The following is a 19,862-nucleotide window of genomic DNA, read 5'->3' as shown; positions in this document are numbered from 1 at the left end:
CATCTCAGGTCCAGCTAAAGATAACAATTAAGATAACACGTTTCATTACTGTCTGCATATTGTAGCAACATGAACAAAACGTCACTTGCAAGCGACAGAAAGTTAACTTATTCAGATGGCCGCATGCGGTTTGGGGCGAGTCTTCAATGCCTTTAACAGTCATTAGTGGTGCACTGTTATGATGCAATCTCAAGTCATGGACTGTGGAGTACAGCTCCAACCTGTTGAGACTCTTCAAACCTTTTTAATTCGGTGGGTAAGGAATCTGTCAGTCAACAGCATGCAGGCTGGAGGTTTCACTGTTATATTAGCACAATAGTCTGTTGCATATTACTTCTGAGAAAAGTGTTTAGTAGCTCCTTGGTTAGTGCTGATCTTGTTACCTGATATTACTTGAGATAATCAGCATCCTCTGTTTATCTACTCCACTTATTTTGATTTGGGGTTATTTTAGAAGGTCAGGAGCCATATTATGCGGTTACTGCACGACTCCCCACAGGGAATAATTTACTGGTCAAATTTGTTGGCATAGCAGTTTTGAGGAGTTTGAACTTTGTTCTAAAACAATATTGTTGCTGTGTACAAGAACAATATTGTTCCTGTGCACAAGAACAATATTGTATCTGTGAAGAACTACTATATACATCTATTGCACTTGTATAACAATTTGCCCATTCTGTGTAGCATTTTGCAATGTGATTCCGAATAAATGATTCTCCGTCCTAGGTCATAAAGGTCATTAAGCTATAAAGATCATTGTTAGACATAGTACCTTGATTCTCGACCGAGATGTTTGTATCATGTTCTTTCAAAATAGTCCTCTATTTAATTCTCCTGCCTGGATCTTTTAAATCTATTCTCAAATTAGTTGGTTCAATTGGAATCTGCTACTAATAAACGGATGTTAATTTAGAGTCACTGATTGCACTTATTTGTACTGCAAAATTATCTTATCGGGCAATTAATATAATATAATATAATATTAGTTTGTTCCTTTACTGCCAGAACAAGATGCTAACTACATAAAAAAATACTGGCTGCTTTTCCAATACAAATGTCATCACCGAGCCTAACCTTTAATACGTCCTTCTTAATGTATGTACGTTTAGAATAGACTGTTAAATCAGGTTTGTTATTTTCATTAACTATTAATACAACAAAGCAAAGTGTTTTTTTAAGCAGCTGCTTGTGCTTGTAGAGTAAGTTTTGGGTTACATCAATATCCCTTGAAGAGATTGGTACCATAGTTTTGTTGCACAAAATGTCAAAAATCTGTCAAAGAAAATTTGGGGCTTTAAGAATAAACCTTAACACTTAGCTTAAAACCTTATTTTAACAGCAAAACGCAAAAGGGTGTGCATTTAAAGGTGATCGGTATTGGCCCAAAATATGCAAGTAAGTCAAATTATGGTCACAGGTGTTCCAAATTTTCAACAAGCTTTTTACTATACCAACACATGGCAACATCAAACTATGTTTCCTCTCTGAAACATTTTTAATTGCCTAATGTAACACAGGTTCCTCAATAACTGGAAGTAACCTTGGAGATGCAGACACCAACAGGGAAAGCACATTCTAAAATAAAAATTCTAGCATTTCTAGCATGCTAACATTTTGAGGTCAATACTTCATTTACTGAGGGATAACTTGCCTCCGTTTCGACAGGGATTACTGGAGCATTCATCAATGACATCTATCTGACAGCTATCCCCAGAGAGCCCCGACTGGCATTCACATCGATAAGCTTTCACCAAATCTACGCAGGTACCGTTGTAAAGACAAGGATTGCTGGCGCACTGGTCACCATCCTCCTGACATAACAGTCCGAAGAAACCCACAACACACTCACATCTAAATGCATCTATCAGATCGATACATTCTCCTGAAAGAAAAACAATCATTAGGAAATAACAGAATTTAACCAAACCAGAAATCCCCAGGGGCTTTGTGACTTCTTGCTAATTAAAATATCACTAGGATACTTTATGGAACTGAGTTCAGTTTGTCCAAGAATTATTAAAAAGATAGAACCAGAAAACCAGTCAATTCTAGCTCTTTTGACCACTGCATATTTGGACATCAGCCAATGATGCTCTCCAGCCACTTCACAGAATCATATCAGTCCTATCTGGTTCCGCTAAAGTCAACAGACTAAAAGTGTATAACTATAAAACATAACTGTGACCATGAGTTGATCACTAGTAGTATATACAATTGTGTTTGTCACTGTGATCTAAGAAGAGATCTTTGGAAATACATTTTTGAAGCTTCAAGGCAAGCTCACTGTTTTAAAGCACCTAACCTTGTGTTTTCTAAAGCAATTTTTTTGTTCGGAAAAACGGCGATTGGAACCTTGGACTCTATGCAAATGTTTAGTGCAATACAGACATTGTTAAACGGTACAAGTCAAAAATATTCCAATATGCAAAACGAAAAAAGAACTGTACAGTCACACAGATGTACTGTCACATGGCTTGGACATTTTCTTTACTAAACTGAGTTAAGAAAGCAATGCAGTAATCAATCCCTTAAATAATTATTCTTAATGGATGAAAGTTATACGTAGTTCACAGTAAAGATTTTTAAAAAACTTACTGGCAACGAGTGACAGTATCGTCTACAGTATTTAAATTTTTTGGGCTAGCCCCGTACCTACCGCCATATTATTCCAAAACTACAAAAAATAATGACCAAACTCATTTGAGTTTAACTTAGTTTATATCTCACCTCCATTCTGGCACGGACTGCTATCGCACTCATTAATATCGATCTCGCATCTCTGGCCCATGAACCCTGGCTGGCAATTGCATCTATATTCGTCCAAGAGATCTTGGCACGTTCCACCGTTCAAACAAGGTCCACTGGCGCATTCGTCAACGTCTATCTCACACAGACTCCCGACAAATCCTGGAACACACTCGCATGTGTAGGTTGTAATCCCATCCACGCACGTGCTGTTGTTCTCACAGCCATTGTCCGCACAGTCGTCGATATTTGTTTCGCAGTGTATACCTTTGGGTTACCAGGAACGTTTAAGAAATATTTTTGCAAGGATGAACAAGAGAAAGAAGCCTAGGTAGATTTTGCTAGGATTCCCACACTTCAGTTATAATAAATTAAGAATATGAAACTATTCTAGTCATGCATGAAGTTGATTTTATAGTGTACCGTCTTTATCGCCAAACTATTTTTTTTTTCATCGAAAACTGCAAAGAGCTATGCTTTTGAAATAGGTTAATAATTACTTTTTAGATAAGCATAATTAATAGGCTCTTATGGCATTTTATAGCCCTCTATTCCATATATTTAAATGATTTTTCAATATTTTTTGTCATATACCATACCATACTATATCACAACGAAACCATACCAAATCACAACATAATTGTATTTTCTTATATATTACAGCATATCGCTTAAGCATTAGTCAATCTAGTGTGTCATGCACTCAGTAACTCCATGGTCAGTTCAACTGTGACGAGAAATGCTCGGCATCTTCTGTTTATATTCTAGTCTGGTTTTGCTTTTAATTGAACCTTATTGGTCTACTGATATGCATGCTTTCGTGGTTGATACAAGAGGTCACCTTTTAACATCACACACAAGCTTAAAGGATTGGTTCAGTTGTCATACATGTTTATGTTATATGAAAGAAGACAATAAAAGAAACACAATGGTGAAAAACTGTTCAAATGTCTTTTTCGGTTAAAGAGATATTCAAGTGTAAAGTTTTATTAGATTGTGTAGAAACTGCTGAAATCTGACTAGCTGTGATGTCACATCCTCACATTCCTAAAAAGTCTTTGTTATTTTTTTAAAATATTTTGTGAGATTTCATGACTTTCAACCAAAAGATATGTCAGGAGATCTCATATTTGTCAAAGGAAGTATTTGAGATTAAACATCTGAAGAATTTTTGATTATATTGTTTTCAAATGTGTTAAAAAATGTAAATAATTTTTAAAGAAATATATTCACACATGTTAAGGAAGTGAGGATGTGACATCACACCCTCACAGTTAGTCTTTCTACACCAGTCGTTTTCAAAATTTTTTTGATATCTTCAAAGTGTCATATCTCCTTAACAGAGCATGCTATCATGGTAATTTCTTCAATGTTCTTTTTGTCTTTTTGTGCTTTTTCATACAAAATAGACATGTCAAACACCTGAACCAATCCTTTCATTTAAATTTACATAACTTTCCGTGGTCTTTAACCAGTAATATTCCTCCCTCATGACCCACCTTGAAATCCAGACAGGCACCGACACCTGTATCCATTTATACGATCAAGACAACTGCCTCCATTAGCGCAGGGGTTGCTCGCACACTCGATGGCTTCACTCTCACACTGACTTCCAAAGAAACCCGGTGTACAATCACACTGGTATCGACCAATCATATCTGTGCAGGTGGCGTTGTTCTGACACGGATCGCTTAGGCACTCGTCAATTTCAGTTTCACAGTTGTCACCTTGTTTACAAAGAAAAGGAAGAAAACTGAATTGAAATTGCTACAGCATTATGACTGAGGATTCAGTTATTAACGCAAATTGAATGTTTACCCCTGAAGTGAGAAAGGCGGGAGATTGAGGGTGCATACTAATGCTAACACAATTTCATCTCCAATTAGATTGGGAGTTTAATCAAATGTTTAAATCACGGAAGTGCGTCTCAGGCTGAAGAATGTAAAGATTGTACATCTCTGAGCAATTGACAGTACTAGTACTGAATAACAACGGCTGTACGATACTTGACAACGACCACAACACTTCCTCTGTGTAATAAATAAAGACAGATCTTATATGTAACGTTGTGAGGTACTTGATGATGCCTTGCATAAAAATGTCATTTGCAATGCATGAACAAGAACAACTTCCACAAATTATCCACTCTCATCACCAAACTGAAGTCAACTGCTACACACACAAATAAAACCCTTTAATTTAGCATGAAAACTATAGCCTTAAAGTTAGTTACTTTTAACAATTATTTTTTAATCTTTAATTAATGTTGGTTTCTCTCTGAAATTTACCTTTATTTTGGATTCTTTTATCCCAATTTGGAAGACGATTTCGGAAAGTCAAAATCATTTTAATCGCCTTTCATCAGGTTGTTTGCAAAGAAAATTGTCAACAAATAAGTTTTTTTGTGCTCACCTGCATAACCAAGAACACACTGACACTGGTAGCCGTTAATTCCCTCCAGACACTCTGCGTTATTAGTACATGGATCGCTGGCACACTCCAGTATGTCCGCTTCACAATTCGTCCCATTGATACCCGCAGGGCATTCACAAACAAACCCATTGAAGTTGTCCGTACAGGTAGCTCCGTTCAGACAAGGGCTGGAACTACATTCGTCTAAGTCAGTCTCACACAAACTGCCGGTCAACCCGGGAACACATACACAGAGGAACTCATTGACCAGGTCGACACACTGACCGCCATTCAAGCATGGTTCACTGGAACATTCATTAATGTTGACCTCACAGTTGACCGAGCCGAAGCCCTCTGCGCATTGACAAAAGTAGGAGTTGATTTCATCCACACAGGTCGCACCATTCTGGCACGGGGAGCTCTGACATTCCTCAATATCATCTTCACAGTTGTTCCCTTGGAAACCAGGTTGACACTGACAAGCGTATCTTCCTTGTAAGTCCTGGCAGGTACCATTGTTCATACAGGGCACGGAATCACATTCGTTGATATTTGTTTCGCAGTTTATCCCCACAAAGCCCACGTCACAGATACAGGCGTATCCAGCAATGCCTTCCTGACAAGTCGCAGAATTAAGGCACGGATCGCTGGCACACTCCAGAATCTCTGTACCACAGAGTGTTCCGTCGTATCCTTCGCTACAGAGGCAAACGTAACCGTTCACCTGGTCTCGACATCGGGCACCATTCAGACAAGGGCTGCTGGAACATTCGTTGACATCTACGGCACAAGTATCCCCCGTGAAACCATCTGCGCATTCACAAATGTGACCGTCAGTCAAATCGATGCACACTCCACCATTTTCACATGGGGCACTGGCACATTCGTCCGTGTTGATTTCGCACAGTGTCCCCTCGAAGCCCGGACTGCACTGGCATGTAAAGCCATTGACCAGATTATTACACGAACCTCCGTTAGCGCAGGGCAAGCTCAAACATTCATCAACTTCGGTCTCACAAAATTGGCCTTGATACCCGGACGCACAACTGCACTGGAAGCCGTTTACTAAGTCTCCACAGGTCGCTCCATTTCGACAGGGGTCACTCTCACAATCGTTAATATTTACCACGCACGTGTCGCCTTGAAAGCCTTCGCTGCAGATACAATCAAAGCCATTCACAAGATCATCACAGGTCGAACCAAACCTGCACGGAGAGCTTGCGCATTCGTCGACTTCGTTGTCGCAGGTCCGGCCGAAATAACCGGGAGGACAAGTGCAAAGATATCCGTCGATGAGATCGGTACATGTGGCACCGTTGCTGCACGGCGCGCTGGAACATTCATCGATCTCTACGTCACAGACGACACCCACAAACCCGGCTGGGCACTGACATTCAAACCCTGCTTGCAGGTCAACGCAGGTGGCACCATTCTGACAAGGCGTACTATTACATTCGTCAATTTCTGTTTCGCAGAGAGAACCTATGAAGCCAGCGCTACAGTTACAGGTGAAGCCATTGATCAAGTCTACACAGGCAACGGCAGAATCAGTGCACGGGTCGCTGGCACATTCGTTGACGTTCTCTTCGCAGCGTGTCCCAGCATAACCAGACGGACAGAGACACTGGTACCTATTCACGACATCAACGCAAGTTCCTCCATTCAGACAGGGGGAACTCTGACATTCGTCGACATCCACCTCACAACGTGTGCCGACGAATCCAGGGAAACAGCTACAAGAGAAACTATTAATAGCATCCAAACATTGAGCACTGTTCTGGCAAGGAGTACTCGCACACTCGTTTATATCAAATTCACAATCATTACCATTGAATCCAGGCGGGCAAACACACAGATAACCATTCACCCTGTCAAAGCAGGTCGCTTCATTTTGACAGGGGTTGTTACCACATTCGTCGATGTTTACGACACAGTTATCACCTTGGAAACCGGGCTGGCAGAGACAGCTGTATCCGTTGACCAAGTCCCTGCACGTTGCACCATTGGTGCAAGGACCTGAGGAGCATTCGTCCGTGTTAACTTGACAAGTGACGCCCTCAAACCCAGGCTGACAGTCGCATCTGTAGCCATTGATTAAATCTACACAGGTTGCCCCGTTTCGACATGGGGAACTCTCGCATTCTAGCACATCTGACTCGCATTGGAGACCTTCAAAACCTGAGGGGCAAGTGCATGAATACCTTGCTATCAGGTCAATGCAGGTGGCTTGATTTAAACATGGACCACTGCTGCATTCATTGACTTCCTCCAGACAAGTGGCACCAATAAATCCTTCCTCGCAAGCACATGTGAAGCTATCAATGCCATCGGTGCACGTTCCGTTATTCTCACAGGGCTGACTGGCACATTCGTTGATATTGGACTGGCAGGTGTCTCCGATAAAACCGTCCACACAACTGCAGCTATATCCATCGACACCATCCACACAGGTGGCACCATTTACGCACGGACTGCTGTTGCACTCGTCTATGTCGCCAGAGCAGGTGGTTCCTTCGAACCCCGCTGGACACAAGCACTGGAAGGAGTTGATCCGGTCGATACAGGTGGCATTATTTTCACAGGGTGAGCTGTTGCATTCATTGATATCTATGTCACAGTCTAAACCAGAGAACCCAGGTACACAAGTGCACAGGTATCTATTGACAAGATCAGTACAAATAGCCGCATTTTTGCAAGGATTACTCGTGCATTCATCTACGTCTATCTCACAAGTCAGTCCATCATATCCGGGTGAACAGACACAGGAGAAACCGTTAACTACGTCGTTGCAGACGCCTCCATTTTGGCAAGGAGAGCTGGCGCATTCATTTACATTAATTTGGCATGTCGAACCAACAAACCCTGGCTGACAGGTACACGAGAATCGACCAATCAGATCTACGCAGACCGCACCATTCGTGCAAGGAGAGCTAGCGCATTCCTTGATGTCAGTGTCACAGTTTTGACCTGCATAGCCAGGAGGGCAGATACAAGTGTAACTGTTAATGTTATCGATACAGGTCCCAGAGTTCAGACAGGGATTACCACTGCACTCATTAATGTCGACCTCGCAAAGGGTTCCGTCAAATCCTTGCAAACATGAGCAAATAAATCCATCTATTTGATCCAGACAGGTAGCACCGTTCTGGCAGGGGTTACTGTTACATTCGTTGGTTTCTATTTCGCAGTCGGTTCCAACGAATCCAGGAAAGCAGTTGCAGACGTAACCGTCTATAGCGTCCATACATCTACCATTAACACACGGAGAATTGACACAGTCATCGATGTTTGTTTCACAATGAGTCCCTCGAAATCCAACGAGACATTGACAATTGTATCCGTCAATTCGGTCCACACATGTGGCAGCGTTCAAACAAGGATCGCTGGCACATTCATCAACTTCGTCCAGGCAGAGAAGTCCTGTGAAACCAGTAAAACAGAGGCAGATAAAACCATTAACCTGGTCCTCACAGATGGACTGATCGCCACAGGGATTGCTGCCGCATTCATCGACATCAATCTCACAGATATCACCTCTGAACCCTGGAGGACAGGAACATGAGAATCGACCGACGCCATCGACACAAGTGGCTCCGACCATGCAAGGGTCGCTGCTGCACTCGTCGATTTCCAGTGAACAGTCCAGCCCGGTGTAACCAGTAGGGCAGGCACACATGTAACCGTTGGCCATGTCCACACATGTGGCTGCTTCGTGGCAGGGAGAGCTAGCACATTCATCGGTATCCACTTCACATCTCGTACCTGGACAGACGAGGAAAGCAAACAATGGTTTGGTTTGGAATTGTGATGGTCAATACGAGATCGGACACACAATCTGAAGTTAGAATAATTCCACTTACAGTATAAAACGAAAGAACTTAAGGCAAGATAGGTTAAAAAACTGACAAAGGTGAAGCGAATAAAAGTTTTGGATACTTTTGTCTGGCAATAACACCTATATCATCAAAACAAAAGTTCATTAATGTGAGGTGATAAATTCCATTTTACAGAATCCAATCGTCAAAAAAGACTTCTAAGCTCTTGGCATCATACATAGTTATCACAAGCAAAAGGAAATATTTCGTTTCCACTTTCTGATTGAGAAGGGGCTTCAAGATATCTGAATTATAATAAAACTAATTTTTACATTTTTAAAATTAACTTAATTCATAGACTTTTAATGCAACTGGTTGGTACTCGTAACTGAAGTTCGGCAACTGTTTTCTAAGTTCCAAATACAATGTTCCATGAAAACGCTTTAATGTGTGTCTTATTTGCTTCAAAGAGCATAATTAGCTTGCAGAAAGCCCTAAGCAGTTCAAATTAACAGCTCCCACTCTTATATGCCAAACAGCTAGGCTATGCACATAGGTACATCTGCTGTAGATGAAAGTATTGTGAAGTAATAAACTCTCTGGATATTAATTTCGCCCTTTGTTCCATTTCACAACAAGTCATCAAAAAAATTATAAAAATCTTTATGCTCAAGCAACTTTGAGTTGTGGTAAACTCTACGATCCAAGCACAACCAGCTGTTTGTGAAAATTCTAGACAAACCTAAAAATCCAGGTGGGCATTCACAAGTGTATTCCCTGAATCCGTCAGTACAGGTGCCGCCATTTTGGCACGGTTGGGAGGCACACTGGTCTCCATCTGAGCCACAGTTGGTGCCAAACCAATCAGGTGGGCATATACATGCATATTCATTGACAAGGTTTTCACAAGTACCTGCAAAAGAAACACATGTAAGAAGGTAACAAAAAATAAAAATAAGACAGAAATATAAGAATCATGAAGGCTAGAGAGATTGATTGGATAGAGTAGTAGCTACGTATGAGAAGCATACAAATTGTTAGTTTGCAGCACATTTTCAACTTTGTTTAACCAGAGCCAGATTTAGATTTAGTGACTGTACAATGAATTCTCTCAGCCACTCTAAACACTGATGCATCTGGAACCTTTTGGATTTATCTCTGGATTGGATCAAAGCATGGAGCACTGTTGGATTTTAATCTAGGAGAAAACCATCATTTTATAATTTAATATGGTCTTTGAAATGCTAAACAGCAAGATGTTCTAATTGTAAGGTGGAGTTTTCATAAAAATTTTTTTTTTAAAAGGTCCAAGTTGTTACTGGTAGATAGCTTTGCTGACAAACCATCTGAAGGGCCACACATGCAGAAAATAATTAAGAGGGTACCTCAATATTTGCCTAGAGTATGTTAGAAATTAAAATAATGGTCTCCCGTATGTAAAACTTAGCAAGCATTTAACAACCAATCCACAAATCAGCCAACATAGAGGTGCCTTATTTAATTAAACATTTCTCTATTGTCTAGAAATAACATAACCTACAAAAAGTTACTTTTTTATCTCAAATATTTACTTTCATAACTGCAGAAGTTTCAAATGGTAGTGAAATATTAAATAATTGATTTTTAATTTATCACCGCACAACTCACCTCCATTTTGGCAGGGTTGACTGTCGCATTCGTTGATGAGGTCATTCTCACAAGTAGTACCGATGACATTAAGAGGACATATGCATTGATAGGCTTTGACCAAGTCTAGACAGGTGGCGCCATTCATGCATGGACTGCTGTCGCATTGGTTGCCATCAATCATACAGTTTAGGCCTGTGAAGCCTTCAATGCAATCGCAGCGATATCCATCCAGTAAGTCTCTGCACAGACCTGATAAGAGAAGAGAAGAAAGAGTTAAATTTGGACATTTTTTATTTGAAACACCTGGTAAAGTGATCAGTATAGTAATAGCTGCAAACACATCATGTAAGGAGCGAATAACAAGATATATATATACATAAGTGACCGACATATCCAAAAATAAGGGAAACCATGGTATCTCCTTAAAAGTAGTCGACCTTGTAAGTACCCATCTGTTGTAATAATATATACTATTGAGAAATCTACGATTACTTCTTCTTTGAAAATCACTTTTGAAAAAAGGAAAATGAGATCGTAAACTAAAATGTTGAATGATGAACTGCAGTGTTCTGTAGGAAATAAAAACTTCTTAGGCTACTTGGTTGAAAGGTCAACGAAAACCAGATAATTCAAGAATAGATAGTTAATTCAAAAACACTCAATCAAATGCTCTTGATTGGAGAATGATCACAGTAGCCTATAGCAGCTGTCTGCAACCTTTTCAAGTCCACAACCCAGCAAGTAAAATTGGTATTCAGCTGCGACCTATCAATCCTCCCCCGCCCCTCGCTCCTCCATATAGCATTAAAATGCAATTATAATATGGTTGCTAATGTGATGGTGGTCCCTGCTTTTGTGCCACAACTTCATCAATCTCGGTTTCAAGAGCAGACAGTGCAATCCTGAGATTAGCACACAGGGCCACCATGTCCAGTTTATACTGATACTTCGACTAAGGATAAATTCATCTATTCCGCGGTACATGAATTGATCTCGGGACCCATCGAAAATCCTTTGCAACCTTTGCAACCTGTAGGTTGGGGACCAATGATCTAGAAGTGTCTGGACACTGTGGGAGAGAGCTGGGCTGAATGATTACAATTATTCTCCAGATTTGATAGAAATAGGGTGGTGCACAGTGTGAGTGGACATGTGAGCAAGGAGTGATGTCATTATCTCACCTCCATTTTGACAAGGTTCACTGGCACAGTCATCGACTTCATCTTCGCAGGTGGCCCCAGTCAGCCCAGGAGCACAGATACATCGGAATTGGCCAATCAGATCTTCACATGTAGAACTTCCTCGGCAAGGATTCGAAGCACATTCATTCACCTCGAAGGCGCACGTAGGTCCGAAGAATCCCGTAGCACAGGCACAAATAAACGAATTGATACCGTCGATGCAAATTGCTGAGTTTAAACAGTTGTTGTTTAGACAATCATCAGTATTAACCTCACAAAATTGTCCTGTCAGAATTTAATAAAAAACAACAGAGAAGAAAGAATGATATCATATCTTAGTAGGTTGATAACTGGTGTTTGTAAAGTATTAGTCCTACTCCTACTGGAAAATAGCTGCATTGTGGTTATTCCATGTACAAACCGATATGCTCCTCCTCTGTTCGTTTAGAATGCTCTGAAGTATTTCTTTGAACTTAATATGGTGCATTTGTCAAGCAAATAGGACTTGAAAAATATTTTGAATTATCATCATCCATTGTTGTCACAAACTGTTGCATATTTCGTACAGATGAACACAAATTTAGAAATTTAGTCACAACTGTCGGTATCAGGTACAACTTGCTGACTTCTTTGTTCTCTCGACCAATCATGTACTGCCAAATTTAGGCAGTACAGAAAAGATTACTGAAGATGGGATAAAAATTGGAGATGCTAATTACAATCAATAATGGTGATTTCACTCAAGTTTTTCTTAAAACTCAAGTACTGTGTACTAATTATTAAATCGTTAATTTACTTTTCATCATCGTTACCTGTAAACCCCGCTGCACACGTACAATGCGGGCCTGTTGATACCATGCTGCACGAGGCACCGTTTTGGCAGTCCATACTGTCACAGGGACTAACAGTTAATGGAATCGTTGTCCTTCTCTGAGTGGTTGTGACAGGGACTGTAGGTGTTACTGTTGTTGCAGGCATTACCGTTACCTTCGCTGTAGGTCTAACCGTTGTTCGAATGGTGTTGATTTCACACTGAAGTCCTATATAAGGTTCACTGCAAGTACAGGTATAATAAGCCAGTCTTTCTGCGGTCCTGGGATTTGAAGAACACTGTCCTCCATTAAGACATGGTTGACTGTCACAGGCTGATACTACAAAAAATAAGAAAAAAAAGAATAATAAAAATATCGAAAAAAAACAGAAAAACTGAAAATAAGTTACATGCAGAAATGTTATGTGTACTGACCACTTGATACCTTCGATGATAACAAGGACACAATCAAATACAAAGGGTGCACTAAAACAATATTAAATAAAACTACAGGTATATAGTGACTGTCGGAACTTGATCTTGAGGCGTTATTTGAACCTCGAGCAACATGGATAATTTCCTTCCTCGTGTAGGGAGAATGGGGGTGAACAGTTTAGGAAAGTGTCACGCACAATTCTGCATCCAGACCAGGTTCTATTTTGGGGTGATGTTTCATTTTTTAGTACCAGCACTTTCTTTTGAGGAACTCTGAACAGCAAAGTTTGTTGTTCAACTGCTTAAAGGCATTGAAGACTCGCGCACAAAGAAACGCCTCATGCCAGTAATCTGACGTAGTTTCGAATGAGGTGTAACAGAAGTGTTAGACACCACCATCGATCCCAGAAAATACACACACAACTTGCTACCAACCCTAATTACAGTCGCAATTCTCAGCTGGCGATGAGAATTTCTGGAAAAAGTAATGCTAGTCGCCAGCCCTATAATACTGTGGCGATCAGTTTTTGCAACTGAAAATTTCACCAAAATTTTACTGACTAAACGCACGTTGCTAAAAAATTAATATTGAATGGATTTCGCTTACAAAACTTTCGATATTATGAAACAAACTACGTTCGGCAAAGCCCCGTTTCTAGAATGCCTAACAATGAACAGCGTGCACGATACGTACATCAGTTTACAACTGCAGTGTTTAACCCTACTTAAATATAACGGTAGGCTGGCTTCATGTGTTTCAAATTTTCCCAGGTACCTTGCCAACAACCCCCTGTCTAACACCTGTTTTTTAACATTTTTGGCACGTTTCCAAAAACTTTTCATGGAGTAAACTATTTTGGCTCCACTCTAGAATTAATTAGGTCAGTCAGTAAACGATCGGTAAAGTGATGCGAAATATTATCTTAGACGTTCAAGAAAAGTAGGTAAATATCCCCGTAACATTAAGGTAAGTAAAACACACCTCAAGACAACCTACTCGATCCTTCGCATGAACAAAACAATCTATTCCCCATGATACACGAGGCACAGTCTATACCATACAGACATAGCACGATATCAAGGCCTCAATAGCTACAGTATGGCCATCTTTATGAAAGTAAAACTTGCAATCCCATGTTTTAGGCCACTTGGCATGATTAACTAAATGCTAAATATTGTTTCCATGTCCTTGTAGAGAATGTCAACTTCGCAAAATACAATTTAAGTTGTGTTTTTGTTGTTACGTGAGATCCGTAACCGACGAAGTGGTTAGGCTATTTACTATACACTTAACTATGGTAGGATATTAATTTTTCCATTTTTTTGTGGAAATTCTAGAAAATACTTTTTTCCCCGCTCAACACCAGATGTGGTCTTATGGTCAATTCATAAATGGGTGTACTAGAGCCTTGTTTACATAAAATTAGTTGCAATTAGCACGATTTGCCAGTTTCGTGTGAATATTTCGAAAGTATTATGCACGATCTTTCGTAAAATTTGAAAGGTGTACCAACTTACTTTTCGTACACAATTGGTAATTTCTCAACTGATTTTCAGAGTTTTGTTCTCTATACAGTGAATGTTGTAAAGGACGGGTTTTTACGAACTTCAAAAGTCATGAAGTTGATAAACTTTATTTCTTTTCAACTTTCTTAACCATGGAATGCTAGAATAACATTTACACATAAAACGGAGAAAGGATAATCGCATTTTTTTTCCACATTTATTTCAAATTTCTTTCACAAGAAATTATCGTCATTTGTTCAATCCCCAAAAATTATTGTGATAATAATAATTTTTGATATATCGCCCAACCCTATTAGCGCGGGAATTAGAACTTAATTATACTATATTTCAACATTAGTTTAGTCAGTACTGACAGTACAGTAGTTCTACTTGATGTTGAGCCTAGGCCTAGTGTTTTTTGTACTAATATTTAGCATATCAAAGTGGCGATCACATTTTCATTCTGGGCGACCAGAATTTGGGGAAAATAAAGATCTAGTCGCCACAGGTTGTTACTCCTGGCGACCTCATTCACTGGGGATATTAAAAAGGGTTGCTTGCTACCGTCGGTAATTAGACACTATGACTAGTGTACATTGGTCAATACCCAAAACACAGTGTACATAGCAGCAATGGATATCTAAGGTCCAGATAAAAGATAACAAGTTATCACGTTTCATTACTGTCTGCATTTTGTAGCGGCAAGAAGAAATCTTCACTTGCAAGCAACGGAAAGTTAACTTTTTCAGATGGCAGTACGTGGTTTCGGGCGAGACTTCAATGCCTTTAAAGGTATTAAGAAATGGATGGCATGGTTTTGAGTCCTTTTTCTGCAAATAAATTTATCCTCCTTTGGACAAGTCTTTTAAACAATACTGTTAGTTAGCAAATTTCATACCATTATCTTGACAACCCCTGTAGAAATTGGCTTTAAGTGTGGAATATATTGACCTTCCCTTTCAGTGAAAACTGACAGCCATTGGAATCAATTCCTCCAGAATAAAGTAAGGTCATTTATAACTGCATACCAATAACTTACCTCCACTCGAGCAAGAGGCTTCCGATTCATCTGAGCCATCTGAACAATCAGAAAAGCTATCACAGACAAAACCAACATAGATGCATTCGCCATTGCCACATGCAATCTGATTGGTCAATGAAGAGCTACAGATTTGTCCTGAAAATAAAAATTTTAGATAAAATTAGGTATTACAAAGTGGATGAGTGGGAGTTAATATTACAGACAGTATTTATCATCTTACTGTTACACCACTACAAGAAATACAACCATCTACAGTACAAGGTCTCCAAAGGGTACACTACTACAAGCCGCAAAATTCGGAAGGGTAGTTACCGATGGCCAAGGACGCACGAAGATAGTGACAGCTCTTAATAGACACAACTAGACACTGTACAGTTTTCATTCACAGCCCTAGTGACATAAGTGAGCCCCATCGTTAACAGCGAACAGTCATTTGTGTGCCCTAGTCAGTCCGTTAGTGTTGTGCGAGTCAGTTGTACGTCCATGGGTCTTCATGACGATTGAAAACTAAGTCAGGACGGTGGAGTTGATTAAGGTTGCTTACACTGGTATACAGTGGGAATAGTAAGCGTCCAGCTAGGGACAAATTCTAAAAAATTCTATTTGACCACACTGTGTTATTGTGCTGCCCTACAGTATTCCCCACTGCATGCACATTAACTAACCCATCAAATTTCAGTTCAGTGCCACAAAGGGTATGAAGACGGTATTCAATCCAATTAAGTATAATTTTTTCACAAATTGTCCATATATAAGTAAAATATCTAATCCACAGTACATTACATGTAGGGACAATGTAAAAATAAAACATTACATTGACATGGTGGTACACAAAATGTCTATGTCTAGACTATGTGGTAAATAATTCAAACTTAGATATGATGAAATAGCTGCAAACCACCCAAATCCCTTAATTAAACAGATCTGTGGCCTGCATAGGCGTAGGAGGTGGGGAAGGGGGGCGGGGAGCCGGGGGGCTACAGCCCCCCAATCAAATATCTTTGTAAAAATTTGGGCAATAAGCTGAGAATTTTTCGGGCACCTACTGAAAGTAAAAGAAATTGCAATGTGTTTTTCATTGGTTAAAATTATATTATTATTATTATCAAGCATTATTATTGTAACAACTTCCCCAAAAATGGTATCAATTCGGCAAATGATTGTATGTAATTGGCATGCGATGTAATAACCGATGCATCCCTATATGATATGTAGGCCTACATCAACATGTTGAAGGCGCGCGGAGCTAGCGAAAAGTTTTGGTTATATATTTCTGGCAAGTCCTTACAGCCCCCCCCCTCCCCCAAAATCAAATTGGGCTCCTACGGCTATGTCTGTTGGTAATGCAAATTCTCTGTGTGATTACAGTATTTCATGGCTATGGCATGAGACCATAGAGTAACAACCATATGGAGCAGCTTCTTCAACCTACAGTACAGGTGACGCTACGATGCATGCAAATTAATTATGTACAATAACAATGCCATTACTGTCACCTCCAATAGATGATCAGTTAGCCTGTATTAACACACAGTACAATGTTTACACACATTTCATGCTACTTTACCATCCATCAATATCTATGTAGATTCAATACCTCCAAATAGAGAGTTCCACCAGGTGAAGCATCTTCCTGCATACTGTTTGATCAGCTAAACACAGAAATTATTGATTTTTTTTCTTTGCTCTCAGCCAATTCAAAGAATAGAAAGAGCAAACTATACACTGATAATGAGTCATGAAGGAGACTGCATAGTAGAGTACTTTGTGTGAAAACATCAATGTCAATGTAAGCAGACCACACCCACTGCGGGTTACACCCATGTCCATATTAAAAAACGATCAATGACAGTAGGCAAGATTTAAGTCTTGATAGATCATAGAACAAGGGGGAAAAAACAGTTCAGTGCTTGTAATGTTTCTATATGTGCTAAAGTAAGTGGGTCTGACCTTTCGTTCCTAGCAGGATATTCAAGATTCAGAGGCTGAATGATCTACAGTAAAGATCTATTTAAGATCTCAAGATCTTCACCTTAAAATATAGATAACCTCTGGAATGCTCTTTTAAGGAAATTTATACTAATGATAACAGCAGCTCCTCAGTGCATTGCATAATGCTAATATTAATCCATTGTTTGTTAGTTTATTAAATGAGAACTAGATCAAAACATGTCCTTTTATCTTCATATATGTACAACAGATCAGCTTTGAGTGGCAATCAACATAACAGTACTTGGCATGGACCAATTTGTAATTATACCTTGTAAACTGTTATTTGAGGTAATAAATTTCTTATATATTTCTATTGAGTTTTGTGCTGCATCTGAGAGGTCCTGATCTAATGGTCTGTGTGTTAGAATACATTTAGTCCACTCAGAGTCACTTTAATTGATGAAACTCAGATGTTTAAATTGGTAATTTCTCAAAAATCAAAAGTGGCAAAGGATATATAATAACTTGGACTTATAATAGTGTTTGTGAAATGTGTTCAAGACTACAATATATCAACATTATTATTGTACCAAAAGTCAGCCATATGTCAGCCATAAGTTCTGAAAGTTTGTCAACTGACATGTACAGGCACAAGTACTGTATATGATGGTGTCTGGTACAAAATTGTATTTACAGTTTTCTTATGAAGAAAGAATCAATCCTTTAGAAACACACCCGCAAAAGAAAAAAAATCCCTTTGGAAACTATAAAACTGTTTTCAATTAGAATGTTTATAACTGCCTGCAAATTTCAACATGTTACTTATTAAGATTGCTAACATTTATTTTTAAAAAACACTTTTCTGCCTGGACTTTTTCCCAAGAACAGAGGATCATGTATAATATTTTTATAAATATAAGAATACTTATTTATAAGAGAAACAAAAATGAAGGGATAGGGTTACTTCTGATTTTCTGAAGGTAGACAAGATGGTGTGACCTGGGGAGGGATTTCCTCCAGGGGGAAGGGCACTACATTTGCAAATCGAGAAGATTTCTTACACCTCGTTAATCCCCCTGGATGTCCACGTAAGAGGGAAAGTGCGGTAATCCGGATGTATACTAACCCCAAGAAGACAATTTATGCATTCATTTGAAGATGGGTATGTTGAAGGAGAATATGTTAGGTCATCCCCCTTTCATCTTGGAACTGAAAGGATTATGTTGACCACCAATTAGGTTGACATGCTAAAAAAAAGTCCTAGCTGTTTCATGGTAAGCGATAATTAATTCTACAAATATATTTCAAATTAAAAATATCTAGGCCTAAGGGATGATCGAGGGAGGGCTGGGGTCATATGTTGACAAAACTTTTGTAGTGTCACTAGCAATCCTGCAATAAATTTAGAAAACAAAATAATAACTACCTGAGACTATAGTCAAGTCTGAGAAACTTTGCAAAAGCCAAATGATGATGATTAAAGTGGTGTGCATTGGCCATATTTCCATGGTGTTGGTTGGTTCTTCTGTCTTGAAGTAAATTCTGGTGTCCCACCTTGCATCAGGTCTTGGATTTGTAAAGAAATGTGTACCTCATTTGCATATGTTAGCACATAGCTAAGCACTGACGTACCTTCTAAACAATGATACTTTACACGCAAAGCGTCAATTTTGTATATGTTATTCAGCCGACGAAACAGTTATAATTAGGTAATGCCAATATTTAAATTTCAGTTATTTCTCAAATACTAACGTTAGGCTACGATAACACAGGTAGCCTGGCGAAGTTACTTGTCCGATGTAGTGTGGCAGTAGCCTAACATTAGTGTGGTATTGTTAGTTTCTGTAATACAGACACTGAGTGCACGGACCAGCAAGATTGTCAGGAATGCAAAAGCGTCCGTGGTAGCCAAGCCAACGAAACTTTCACTTTCCTTGGTAAAATATCTTAGCAATATTTCAAAACCCTCAGGCAATTTTAAGAATGCTCCAGTTATGTGGTAATTTTCGTTCTGATGAGAATAAATAAAAACGGCTGCCGCAATATTTCACTTTTCGTGAACTTCTGACTTACGGAGTTCTCCACGACCACAGAGCTCACATTACGGTCGGTTATGCGGTTACGCCAATTTGTTTAAGTCAGGTGACCATATCATTGCCATGTAAAATGGCTATTTGGAAGATAATAACTTGATGAATTCCTTCGTCAACTTTGTGAAGGGCAAAATGGATTAGCCTACTGGTTAATCAGATTTCGAAATTAAAATATTGTGCAGGAAAATGCTGAAAGGGTAAGCAGTTGGTGATGAGTGGTGTGGGAATACCCTTTACTTGAAACAAACAGGGATTTAGAGG

The 19,862-nt window shown here is 39.4% G+C and overlaps 1 protein-coding gene across 1 annotated transcript in view; it reads right to left on the bottom strand.

Annotated features, from left to right (window-relative positions):
• The window catches only part of LOC139977158 (uncharacterized), a 68,531-nt gene extending 48,907 nt beyond the window's left edge, over positions 1 to 19,624 (bottom strand). The window contains exons 1-10 of the mRNA XM_071986326.1: positions 18,935 to 19,624; positions 15,574 to 15,711; positions 12,595 to 12,933; positions 11,783 to 12,067; positions 10,620 to 10,850; positions 9,715 to 9,885; positions 5,158 to 8,919; positions 4,245 to 4,472; positions 2,728 to 3,012; positions 1,652 to 1,882 (exon numbers count right to left, since the gene is read on the bottom strand). Of these exons, the coding sequence (XP_071842427.1) occupies positions 1,652 to 1,882; positions 2,728 to 3,012; positions 4,245 to 4,472; positions 5,158 to 8,919; positions 9,715 to 9,885; positions 10,620 to 10,850; positions 11,783 to 12,067; positions 12,595 to 12,933; positions 15,574 to 15,711; positions 18,935 to 19,016 (5,752 nt within the window). The 5' untranslated portion in view covers positions 19,017 to 19,624. The remainder of the gene's footprint in view (positions 1 to 1,651; positions 1,883 to 2,727; positions 3,013 to 4,244; positions 4,473 to 5,157; positions 8,920 to 9,714; positions 9,886 to 10,619; positions 10,851 to 11,782; positions 12,068 to 12,594; positions 12,934 to 15,573; positions 15,712 to 18,934) is intronic.
• Between the last annotated feature and the right edge of the window lie 238 nt (positions 19,625 to 19,862).

Source organism: Apostichopus japonicus, chromosome 2, assembly GCF_037975245.1.
Source record: "Apostichopus japonicus isolate 1M-3 chromosome 2, ASM3797524v1, whole genome shotgun sequence".
Lineage (NCBI taxonomy): Eukaryota > Metazoa > Echinodermata > Holothuroidea > Aspidochirotida > Stichopodidae > Apostichopus > Apostichopus japonicus.
Note: the sequence above shows the minus strand (reverse complement) of the source record. Positions and strands in the feature narration are given on the sequence as shown.